This window comes from Stegostoma tigrinum, chromosome 4, assembly GCF_030684315.1.
Source record: "Stegostoma tigrinum isolate sSteTig4 chromosome 4, sSteTig4.hap1, whole genome shotgun sequence".
Taxonomy (NCBI): domain Eukaryota; kingdom Metazoa; phylum Chordata; class Chondrichthyes; order Orectolobiformes; family Stegostomatidae; genus Stegostoma; species Stegostoma tigrinum.
Genome location: NC_081357.1, coordinates 84,248,018 through 84,260,195, shown reverse-complemented (window position 1 = coordinate 84,260,195; position 12,178 = coordinate 84,248,018). Strand labels below are relative to the sequence as shown.

Sequence of the window (12,178 nt, the reverse complement as noted above, 5' to 3'; positions counted from 1 at the left end):
TTCAGAAGGGTGGAATAGTTAAATAGCAATAGTGATTTAAAAAAAAAGGCACAGTGCAATAAATTAAATAAATAAAAATACAGGGCTGAATTATAGCATCAGATCATGACAGTGTGGAAGTAACCCATTAGGTCCATTGAGTCCACACTGACTAAATATACTCAGGACAAAGTGAATGGAGAAGTGTCAGCCAGAGGAGGGATGCATGGAAAACTAAGAAATGTCCCAGGAACTTAACGAAAAGGAAAAAGCATATTTCCAGTACCGCCAACCAGAAAGAAAATAGAAGATACAAATAAGATGAAAATTGTCAAAGTTGACCAGAGGACTCTGTGGAAACATATGGTGCTGTCCCTTGAGCTTCGTTGGAGTGCTGAAGGAGGCCAAATGTAAAGGGTTGAAGTGGGACAGAGGTTTAAACAAGCAAGCAGTGAAATGTTTGAGATGACACTTGCTAATAAGGAAGGTTTTTCAGAAAGACTTTACCTAATCTCTTGCCTCATGTGAATGACATAACACTAATTACAGTGAAAAGCTCAAAGCGTGTGCAAAGCTGTCACCACCAGGAGTATACGGATTAATGGCTTGCCAGCATAGAAAGAACTAACTCACTTGACCTCTTCCAAAACAACGCAGAATCAGTTAAGTATGATGTAAAGTATTCATTCAGATAAAAATGGAAACTCAAAATGCTGGCTCCCCATTTAAGGGTATTGATTTTAAAGTTGTAATATTTTGGCTTACTGATGGGAGATGAGTTCTAATATAAATATCATCTCTTCCCCAGGCCATAAAAAGGACAGGTTTTCTTTCACTTTATTTGTCTGTATATTAATTCACTGAATATCCAACCTTTACTTTTTAAGTTGATTTTTAAAAATTTTCTTCTAGATTTGATGACCCAAATTCTCTACAAGTGATTAGTAGCCGGACATTGAAGCTGCACTTCAGTTTACATCGAGGACTTCATCATCATGTCAATGTTATGTTTGATTACTTCCACCTCTCTGTTGTATCAATCACTATTCATGCCTCCTTGGTTGCGCTTCACCAGCCTCTAATAAGGTGGGTCTTTATACACTCAATTGAAGTGCTTTAAATTATATGGCTGTTACTACTAAATGAATGCAGTAAGTTTTCATTTATTGGTATTGTTTCTAGATAATGTCTCATAAATAAAGTAACATGCATTGGACAAGCATATGGACGTACATGGAATGTCTTCAGATCGATATGACAGGTCGGCACAACATCGAGGGCCGAAGGGCCTGTACTGTGCTGTAATGTTCTATGTTCTATGCTGGACAAACTTGACAATAATTTAATTCATCAAAAAGTCAGTATCTACCAAGCTAGTATTCTGCTGGATCTGATCGTATATTAGGAACTTGTTAATTATTTAGGACGGAATCCATGAAAACCTAAAAACATCCAGTGTGAATTTGAATCTGTTATATGTCCACATTTGGATTCTACTTGGTGAAAATATTTCTAGCTACTTAACTCTAGGGAGCAATATTGGTCAATGTTTTGAACTCATATTCTCACATGCATTCACTTCTTCTGTCATTCATCAATAATTATCCAGGTTTTGGGGTGGAAGTGACACTGTCATTTTTTTCAAAGGTGTCATTTATCTACAAGCCAAAAAATCATAATTAGTTCAGATGAACTTTTATCTTTAATGTTAACCATATTGATCAGTTCAAACATTCCATTGGCTAAACATGAATGAATCAAAACTGATTTTTGACATAGTCCAGATCTGAATGTATAGTTTTAATTTTTTTATTGACTTTAATGGAAAGACAACTGTTCTTTGAGAAAATGACCAAATAGAGAAATTATTTATGTAATTTGATTCATTTGAGCAAGCTTTTGGTTCCTGATTGCAATGTTTTAATAACAGGATGTTACAGTTGGGCTTAGACCATCCATTAATAAGAACTCTCTGGATACGTTTATTAAGGATACTGAAAAGCGGAAATTTGAAAGACTAAACCTGACACATCATTCTCACAAGTTGTCCACTTATAATTAGCGCTTAAAATGTTTCATATTGAAGTGCAGCAGAAAAGTTCAAAATTGCATAAGGCCTCGTAAAAGATCTTTGTATTGAGTAATTTCTTCTCTGAATGACGTTTTATTTGATTGGAGTAGTTATCTCATTCTATCCCTCACCACCTGTCCCACTCTTAGATAATTAATTGTTAGATCCAAATTGTTATTGACAGTGAAGAAGCATCTCATTGAGACAGCATAGGCTCTCTGGAGAACAGCTCAAATCTCCGCTATCTGTGTGGCCCTGCCTATTTATTTCCTTTGTGTTATTCAATCTCATTTTGAAATCATTGATTATTTCAATTTCCAACAAACTCATGGTCAGTGGACTAGAGATAACAAAGTGTGGAGCTGGATGAACACAGCAGGCCAAGCAGCATCAGTGGAGCAGGAAAGCTGACATTTCGGGTGTAGACCCTTCTTCAGAAATGGGGGAGGCGTAGGGGCTTCTGAAATAATTAGGGAGATGGGGGAGGCGGATAAATGATGGATGTAGGAGCAGATAGATGGAGAAGAAACAGATTAAAGAGAAGGGGTTGGAGCCAGTAAAGGAGAGTATGAGTGGGGAGTTAGCGAGAGCATATGTTGGTCCAGGGAGGACGGACAGGTCAAGGAGGTGGGATGAGGCTGGTAGGTAGGAGATGGGGGTGGGGCTTGAGATGGGAGGACAGATTAGGAAGACTGGGACAAGCTGGGCTGGTTTTGGGATGCGGTCGGGGGAGGGGAGATTTTGAAGCTTGTAAAGTCCACATTGAGACCATTGGGCTGCAGGGTTCCAAAGCAAAATATGAGGTGCTGTTCCTGCAACCTTTGGGTGGCATCGTTGTGGCACTGCAGGAGGCCCAGGCTAGACATGTTGTCCAAGGAGTGAGAGGGGGAGTTAAACTAGTTTGCAACTGCGAGATGCAGTCATTTGTCATGAACTGAGCGTAGATGTTCCTCAAAGTGGCCTCCAAGCCTCTGCTTGGTTTCCCTGATGTAGAGAAGGCCACATCGGGAACAGTGGAGACAGTATACCACATTAGCAGATGTGCAGGTGAACATCTGTTTGAAGTGGAAGGTCTTCTTATGGCCTGGGATAGGGGTGAGGCAGGAGGTGTAGGGGCAGGTGTAGCACTTCCTGTGGTTGCAGGGGGTGTGTTGGGGAAGTGCCGGGGGTGGTCGGGCTGGTGTGGAGTTGACAAAGGAGTCACAGACAGAGTGGTCCCTCCGGAAGGGAGATAAGGGTGGGGAGGGAAAAATGTTTTTGGTAGTGGGGTCTCGTCAATGGGCTCTAGGTTATTACCACACACTCCATTTTAAAAAAAATCTTTTTTCTCACACACCCTGCATCTCTTGCCAAAAATCTTAAATACCTGTCCCTGAGACTTTGTTCCAGTGAGAATAACATTGCTTGTCTGTTTTATCTAAGCATGTCATATTCTGGTACTCCTCTCTAAATCTCGTTTCAGTCAAGTTCCGCTCAAAGAACAGTACAGTTTCTCCAACATAATGTTGTAGCGAAGTTCCCCACCCCTGGAGCCATTCTGGTACATCTCCCATGCACTTGCTTGAGGATCCTCCTACATTTCCTTTTGGCTAATGACCAGAATGTGAGTTATAGTCTAACTGGACCTTTATAAAGATTCAGTAAAACTTCCCTGCATTTGTGCTGCACAAAGTTTATGAACTACAGGATCCTATGGGAAGCACGCTGGCTCAGTGGTTAGCACTTCAGCCTCACAGCGCCAGGGACCCGTGTTCGATTCCAGCCTCGGGCCACTGTCTGTGCAGAGTTTGCACATTCTCCCCGTGTCAGCGTGGGTTTCCTCCCACAGTCCAAAGATGGGCAGGCTGGATGGATTGACCATCCTAAACTGCCCATAGTGTTCAGGAATGTGTGGGATATAGGGAGATGGGTCTGGGTGGGATGCTGCAAGGGGCACTGTGGACTTGTTGGGCCAAAGGACCTGTTTCCATACGAGAGAATCAAATCTACAGATTACACTGTGCACACACTCGATATGTTCCACTACTTGTAGAGATTGATGCACATCTGCTGTTTTTCTAAGTGTTGCTTAAATTCTGTATCTGATTTAACAATCCCAAACGGAATCTGACCACTTTCAAATGATGCTTAATACGTCTCAAAGGTGTCTCAGGACTAAATCCAAAGGGATACCTTACTCCACCCAAAGGATACCCTACCTATCCAAATGTATCCACAGGATTCAGGCCTGCTCCTATCAAGCAAAATCTACGTACTTTGGGCTTCAGACACGTACCTTATCAAACATGGAAGCAGCTGCTGCTACATATGGGCTGCTGCCTCTGGCAACCAAAGAGTACAACTCAGGAGCTGCCCGCCCCTTTTCCCCTGTAAGAATACCAGCCAGGTTTTGGAGCCGTCACCTGCTAGATCTCGGATGTGATCGCAAAATTTCAGAATGAGGAGGCTATTTGGCCCAACATGCATCATTACCTAGTAACAATCTCCTGCTTTATCCCCATATCTTTGCGCATCGTTTCAATCCAAATAATCATCCAGTGCCGCCTTGAATGTCTCAACTGAACCTGCCTCTCCCACTTTTCCCAGCTGCGCATTCTATACCCTAACTACTCTCTATGTGAAAAAGGTTTTCCTCACGTTGCACTTGCTTCTTTGACACATGACTTTAAATCTGCGTACCCACATCTTTTGTTCTCTTTTACAAGCACAAACAGCTTCTGCCCATCTACTCCATTGAGCCTCCCGATAATTTAAAAACTTCTATCAGATCTCCTCTCTGCTTTCTCCCCACTAAGTCGAATTGTATCCCTTATTTTATGTTGTCTTTCAATGATCTTCCTGCCAAAGTACATCACTCACACTTCTCTATGTTGAAACTCATCTGCCTCCTATCCACCACTCCATTTCTTGTCTTTTGGAGTTCCACATTGCGCTCTTCACAATTTACAATTCTCCCAAGTTTCATGTCAGACTTTGAAATTGTCCTCTACACACCAAGATTCGGGTTGTTAATATAGATCAGGAAAAGAAATGGTCCTAATACTGGCCCTGGGAGCTCCACTGCAAACCATTTACCAGCCCAAAAGGTATAAATTGACCATTACTTATAGGGGGAGGCATGCTGGCTCAGTGGTTAGCACTGCTGCCTAACAGCGCCAGGGACCGTGTTCGATTCCACGCTTGGGTGACTCTTGAGTGGAGTTTGCACATTCTTGCCATGTCTGCATGAGTTTCCCCTGGGTGCTCTTCCGACAGTCCAAAGATGTGCAGGTTAGGTGGATTGGCCATGCAATATTACCCACAGTGTTCAGGGAATGTGTTGATTATGTGGGTTATAGGGGGATGCTCTGTGGGTTGGTGTGGACTTGCTGGGCTGAAGGCCCTGTTTCCACACTTTAGGTGTTCCATGATTAATCTGTTACCTATTACTCAGCCAGTTTTGAATTCGCATTACTACTGTTTTTGCCTTTTACACAATAATCTATCACTTTCCTCAAATCTGTTGTGTGGCACTCTATCACATACCTTGTGGAAAACCATGTAGACTACATCAACAGTCTCATTGAGCCTCTTTATTATCTCTTCAAAAAAACTTCAAGTTAGTTAAACAAAATTTCCTCTTTAGAAATCAATGCTGATTTTTCCTAATCAACTCACCTTTTTTTCCATTTGATTACTAATTCTATCCTGAATAATTATTTCTAGAAGCTTCCTTACTGCTGAATTTAAAATGTCTGGTCTATAATTGCTGGGTTATTCTTTGAAACATTCTTGAAAGTGGCTGTAATGTTTGCAATTTTCCTTTCCTGCCTCACCTCTGCCAAGTCCAGGAAGCACTGAAGGATTGTGGCCAGTGCCCCTGCTATTTCTAGCCTCACTTCCTTTGAAATCCTTGGATGCACCTCATCTAGCCCCAGCCCTTGTCAACTTTAAGTACTGGCAGTTGATTCAAGACTTAGTCTTTATTAATTTTAAACACTTCTGGTGACCGAGTTCCTTAATTCTCACCATAGCCTGGGCAGGTATCCACTTCTTTTGTGAAGACTACTTTTGTGCAAACTACTCATTTAATATCTCTGTTATGCCTCCTGCCTCCATGTGTACATCCTGCATTTTAATTTCTAATTGGCCTTCCTCCCCGTAACCCATTCTTTTTCAGTTCGTATGTCTGTAGAAGACTTTCGGATCCTCTTTATATTAGCTGCTGGTCTTTTATCATAATTCATCTGTTTTTCTTACTTGCTTTTTCACCTCTCTTCTGAATTTTCAGTATTCCTCCTGTCTCTCCAATTAAATTTTCTGTCTTAAATCTGTCTTAAATGCTGTTTCTTTCTAATGTTGAATTCCACCCTCCTTTGCGATCCAAGGAACTTTGACTGTATTTCTCCTACCTTCCCATTTTAGCAAATATAACTTGACTGGATGTGAATCATTTGTTTTTTGCCAATTGTTCACTGTTTATCCTGCCAGCCTCTTGTTCTAGCTGATCTTGCCCTGCTCCCTTGAAGTTAGCTCTCCTCCAACAGGTTTCTCTTGCTGTGGATTATCATTCTCCACCATTGTCCTGAACCTTGATCACTGTCTCAAAATTTTTCCCCACTGACACTTCATCCACTTGACTGTCATTTCCAAGCACCACATCCAGTAATGCTTTTTCCTTGTTGGATTGGACACAGTATGTTGCAGGAAACTCTCCTGAATGCAATCTAGGCACACTTGTCTTGCTGCCTTTGACACTACCAATATCCTCATCTATTTTTGGGTCATTGAAATCCCTCCCTATAAATTACTGTATAATGCTGGCGTGAGTAAATTCCCTTTAGATTTGTTCCTCTACATCCTTTCCACTGGTTGGAAAACTACACTGAGCAATAGGATTGTACTCCTTTTATTCCTTAGTATATTTGTTACAGTTAGTACAGCTAGGCTCCTTCGAAGTACCTTCCAGTCCATGACATTTATAACCTAAAACGACAAGGGAAGCAGACACAAGGAAACCACCACCTGCAAGTTCACCTCCAAGCCACTTGCCATCCTAACTTGGAACTGTCTCTCCATTCCTTTTTTATGACCAGGTCAAAATCATGAAACTCACTTCCCTAACACCATTGTTGCTGTCCTCATACCCCAAGGGCTTCAGCTACTCCATAAGGAACTTGTTATGGATCAATCACAACAAATTAATTCAGCTACTTACTAAGAAAACTCACAAACAAGCATGTACTGAAACAGTGGTTTAAACTTTATTGAATGTAGCAATCAAAATAAGACCCCTCAAGTAAGCAAGTTTAGTCTCAACCTAACTTGGCTATTACCCGATTAATGATGGAACTTGGCCACATTCCACCAACAATGGTCTTTCTCTGAAAGTGTCCACTGTTGGATCCTTATACCAAGTTGTTTTCTGGAGTTCTGCCACAGGTGGAGTTCAGGTGTTCAGTTCTTATATAGATTTTTGTTGGTTAGGTTATTATTGATTCTTTAAGTTTTCCATCCAAATTATTGCATGTCTGTGGCTTGCCTTCTTATCAGAAGAAGCTTCTTTGTCCCTTATTACATTTGGCCCTCACTGTCCGTTTGAAGACACAGCTTTCATGCAATTACCTCTGTTAATTCTTTGACAGGGCAATCCCCATTCTTTGTGGCGTTAAAGCGTCTAGTTATCAAGCAGGTGTCAAAGCAGTTTTGCTCATGCACCCTCCACTCCTCCTTTTGCTAATTGCTTTCAGTTCCTGTGCAAGTTTGCCCTTGTCTTTAATAGTTTATTCCAAACAGAGTTATTGCAGCTTCTTTGCATATGTAACGTTATCTTTTGTTGATTCATCCAATCCGTGAACAGTTATTAACATTCTGAAGTCTATAATGCCTCACAGCTCATAACCAACTTCTCCAGGGCAATTTGTGAATGGCAATAAATGGCGACCTAGCCGGCAATGTCTACATTATATGTACAAGTAAAAACTTACATGTAATCTCACCAAGACCTTATTTCTTATTCATTTCAGTTAATACTGAAATGACAATCCAATCCATGACACTTACAACCAAGAACAACAAGGGAAGCAGACACAAGAAACCCAAATTGTCATAGGACTTCTTTTATTTCTAAACCCTAATGTCCTTCATAATAATGCTTAACACACAGTTTGCATTCCTAAATGTTTGCTTATCTGTATACTAACACTGAGATTCATTGGCAGAACCAAGCAGTTAGAATAGATCAGAAGAAACCACTGGATGCAGGGTTTTCAAAAAATGTTCAGTAAGATGCCCCAAGGATCTCTTAAAATTGATCATCATGGTATTTGGGGTAACAACACCTTTTAGAACATAGAACAGTACAGCACAGAACAGGCCCTTCAGCCCACTATGTTGTGCCGACCATTGATCCTCATGTATGCACCCTCAAATTTCTGTGACCATATGCATGTCCAGCAGTCTCTTAAATGACCCCAATGACCTTGCTTCCACAACTGCTACTGGCAACGCATTCCATGCTCTCTCAACTCTGTGTAAAGAACCCGCCTCTGACATCCCCTCTATACCTTCCTCTAACCAGCTTAAAACTATGACCCCTCGTGTTAGCCATTTCTGCCCTGGGAAATAGTCTCTGGCTATCAACTCTATCTATGCCTCTCATTATCTTGTATACCTTTTCTGGATGAATTGGCTAATGAACTGAAAACAATAGAGATAAATGCATCATTTTTGTGTTGACAGGCTGTAACTAGTAGAATGTCCAGCTATTTATCGTCCATATCAGTGATTCCAATGAAGGCACAGATTGTAATAAATTAAAATAAAACAGTACAAATCATAGAAATGAGAAATACAATAAAAACACAATATTAGGGAAACTCAGTAGGCCCATCAGTGTCTGTAGAGTGAGAAACAGACATTTTAGTAACCTGCCATTTGGCAGATTACAGGGAAAGTGTTTAACGTTAAGAGAAAGCTTGTGTCTGAATTTGATGTAACTATGATAATGCTAGCTAACCTTTGGTTTTATGTTGGACAGGGATTTTAGCTATTTGTTATGTCCCTGGAGAAGCTTTTCATTTTAATTATGTTTCTTGCTAACCTGTACTGATAGGAATATAGGAACAGGAATAGGCCTTTCAGCCTCTTGAGTTAGCTCTGTCATTCAATAAAATAATGGCTGAGATAGTAGCCTAACTGTATATTCCTGCCTTGAGTTCATACCCCTTGATAGCCTTGCTTAATAAAAAATTATCTATTTCAGATATAACAATTGAATTAGCATCAACTGCCATTTTAGGGAGTTCCAAACCTCCACAGCTCTTGGCATGTAGAAGTGCTTTCTAACATCCCTTAAATGGTCTGGTCCTAATTCTTAGACTCTGCCCGTTGCTTCTAGAATCTTCGGGTTCAGCTTTTCCAGGAACTTCTGTTTTTGTTCCTGATGTACGGCATCTGCATTTCTTTCCTTAAATGCAGTACTTCAGGAAATAGGAGGAGTATGCCATTCAACCCCTTGACCTTGCATCACTTTCAACTAGATTCTATTTTCCCACATTGTTCCCATGTCCCTTGATATCAATAGTTTCAAAAAATCTATTGAATATACTCGAATGAACCTATGTTGCCTTCTGGGATATCCTTAATTCCTCTTGTTAGCAACAGTTGAAGCTTTTGTCTTGTGGCATTCCTTGACCTTATCCAAGAACCTATATTTGTGGCAGTTTATGAATTCATCTTTTCAATATTTGGCATTGTGTATCTACCATCATAGATTTTTAAATAGTTACCCAATCTAACATAAATAACAGCTCTTGCCCAACTAGGAGCAGCATTCTCCTTGCATCTAGTTAGTCTGCTTCTATTAGAATCTTACACATTATGATCCAATCTGCCTCATCCTTCTGACCTATAGTGAATACAGGTCCTGTCAAATGGCCTGTCCTTGGGACAAAAACCGAAGTTGCTGGAAAAGCTCAGCAAGCCTGGCAACATCTGTTCTGCGGAAGGATCACTGCGCTCGAAATGTTAATTCTGATTTTTCTTCACAAATGCTGCCAGACCTGCTGAGCTTTTGCAGCAACTTCTGTTTTTGTTCTTGATTTACAGCATCCGCAGTTCTTTCTGTTTTTATTTAACATTCTCTCCTCAGACAGTCCTGCCATCCTTTGTAATCGCCAGTGAATGTTCACCGCCCTCCCTCTATGGCAAGTATATCATTTCTTAAGGAAGAAAACCAAAGTTGTGCACAAGTACTCCAGGTGTGGTCTCACTGCGGCCCTGTGTAACTGGTGGAAAGCATCCCTGCTCTGAATTCAGATCATCTTGCCAAGAAAGCTAGCACGATCTTTGTGGAAACTGAAACAAACGTAATTGTTTCAAGTCTGGTATGGCTCCTCTTCAAAACTGTGTTACTGCATCACTAACAGGAATAGATTTTATAGACAATAGTTGCTGGAGTAGGCCATTCAGCCCTTTGAGCCAGCGCCACCATTCATTATGATCATTCACAATCAGTATCCTGTTCCTGCCTTATCCCCATAACCCTTGATTCCACTATCTTTAAGAGCTGTATCCATCTCTTTCTTGAAAGTATCCAGAGAGTTGGCCCCCACTGCATTCTGGGGCAGAGCATTCCATATATCCACCACTCTCTGGGTGAAGAAGTTTTTCCTCAACTCTGTTCTAAATGGCCTACCCCTTATTTTCTAACTGTGTCCTCTGGTTCTGGATGCACCCATCAGCGGAAACATGCTTCCTGCCTCCAGAGTGTCCAATCCCTTAATAATCTTATACGCCTCAATCAGATCCCCTCTCATCCTTCTAAACTCAAGTGTATACAAGCCCAGTCGCTCCAATCTTTCAACATATGATAGTCCCGCCATTCTGGGAATTGACCTCGTGAACCTATGCTGCACTCCCTCAATAGCAAGAATGTCCTTCCTCAAATTTGGAGACCAAAACTGCACACAATACTCCAGGTGCAGTCTCCATTTTCTTTGTCTGTCTGATGTACAATTGCAGTGTGAAGCTGGAGGAACACAGCAGGCTAGGCGGCATCAGAGGATTAGAAGAGCTGATGTTTCCAGTTGGAGTCCTTCTTCAGAAATGATTTTGAAGAAGGGTCCCGATCCGGAACGTCTACTTACTTGCTCCTCTGCTGCCTGGACTGCTATGTTCCTCCAGGACCACACTTCGCTATCTCTAAAAATTATACAAGCTCCTTTGTAAGCTGCACAGATTTATGGTCTTTATTATGTTCCTTGCTTTTGCTTATTATTCTTTGCTTAGCTATTATTTCTGTATTCAAGGCTTTTGAGAAGTTTTATAGCTCAGGTTGTTCACACAGTCATTGACTTGCTCACTGAACTGGTAAGTTTGTTTGCAGATGTTTTGTCACCACTCTAGGTAATATCAACACTACCTCCAGCAAAGCATCGGTGTTCTGCACCACTTGCTATTTTTTGGTCTTGGTTTGCAGGGATGGGTGGCACCACTTTCGGATTTGTTTCTTACTGGTTGGTATATGGGCTCCAGCTCTGCATGTTTGTTAATGGAGTTCCAGTTTGAGTGCCAGGCCTCCAGGAATTCTCGTGCGTGTCTTTGGTTGCCTTGCTCTCGGAGGGCTACATTGTCACAGTCTAATTGGTGTCCTTCTTTGTCAGTGTGTATTGAAATGACTAATTGTTGGTTGTGTCTCTTGGTAACTAGTTGGTGTTTGTGAATCCTGATGGCTGGTTTCCTTCCGGTTTGCCATATGTAATGCTTTTGGAAGCCTTTATAATCTGGTGGTCATTTCAGGTATGTCTTTAATGTATGGAACGGTGACTGTTGTCTTTGAAGATATTGTGTCTTCCTGTTGCGTAGGCATCGGCAGACTACACTTTTTGGGTAACTGTTGTTTCTAAAGACGCTGTGTGGGTGTTCTGCCTCGGCTTTGCGCAGCTCCAGGGTGCTTCAGTATGTTGTGGCTAACTTGAAGAGTGTTTTGATGCATCTCTGATTGTGGACATTGGGATGATTGGGATGGCAAGGTGGGTCAGTGGTCAGCACTGCTGTCTGACAGAACCAGTCACCCAGGTTCAATCCCATCCTTGGGCGACTGTCTGTACGGAGTTTGCACGTTCTCCTGGTGTCTGCGTGGGTTTC

General features: G+C 41.5%; 1 protein-coding gene across 4 annotated transcripts in view; it reads left to right on the top strand.

The window, feature by feature from the left end:
* fam135a (family with sequence similarity 135 member A) overlaps positions 1-12,178 on the top strand; it is a 208,536-nt gene that overhangs the window by 105,159 nt on the left and 91,199 nt on the right. For all 4 annotated transcript variants that reach the window (XM_059645496.1, XM_059645499.1, XM_059645497.1 and 1 more), the window contains one exon: positions 892-1,065. In XM_059645496.1, coding sequence (XP_059501479.1) covers positions 892-1,065 — 174 coding nt within the window. The remainder of the gene's footprint in view (positions 1-891; positions 1,066-12,178) is intronic.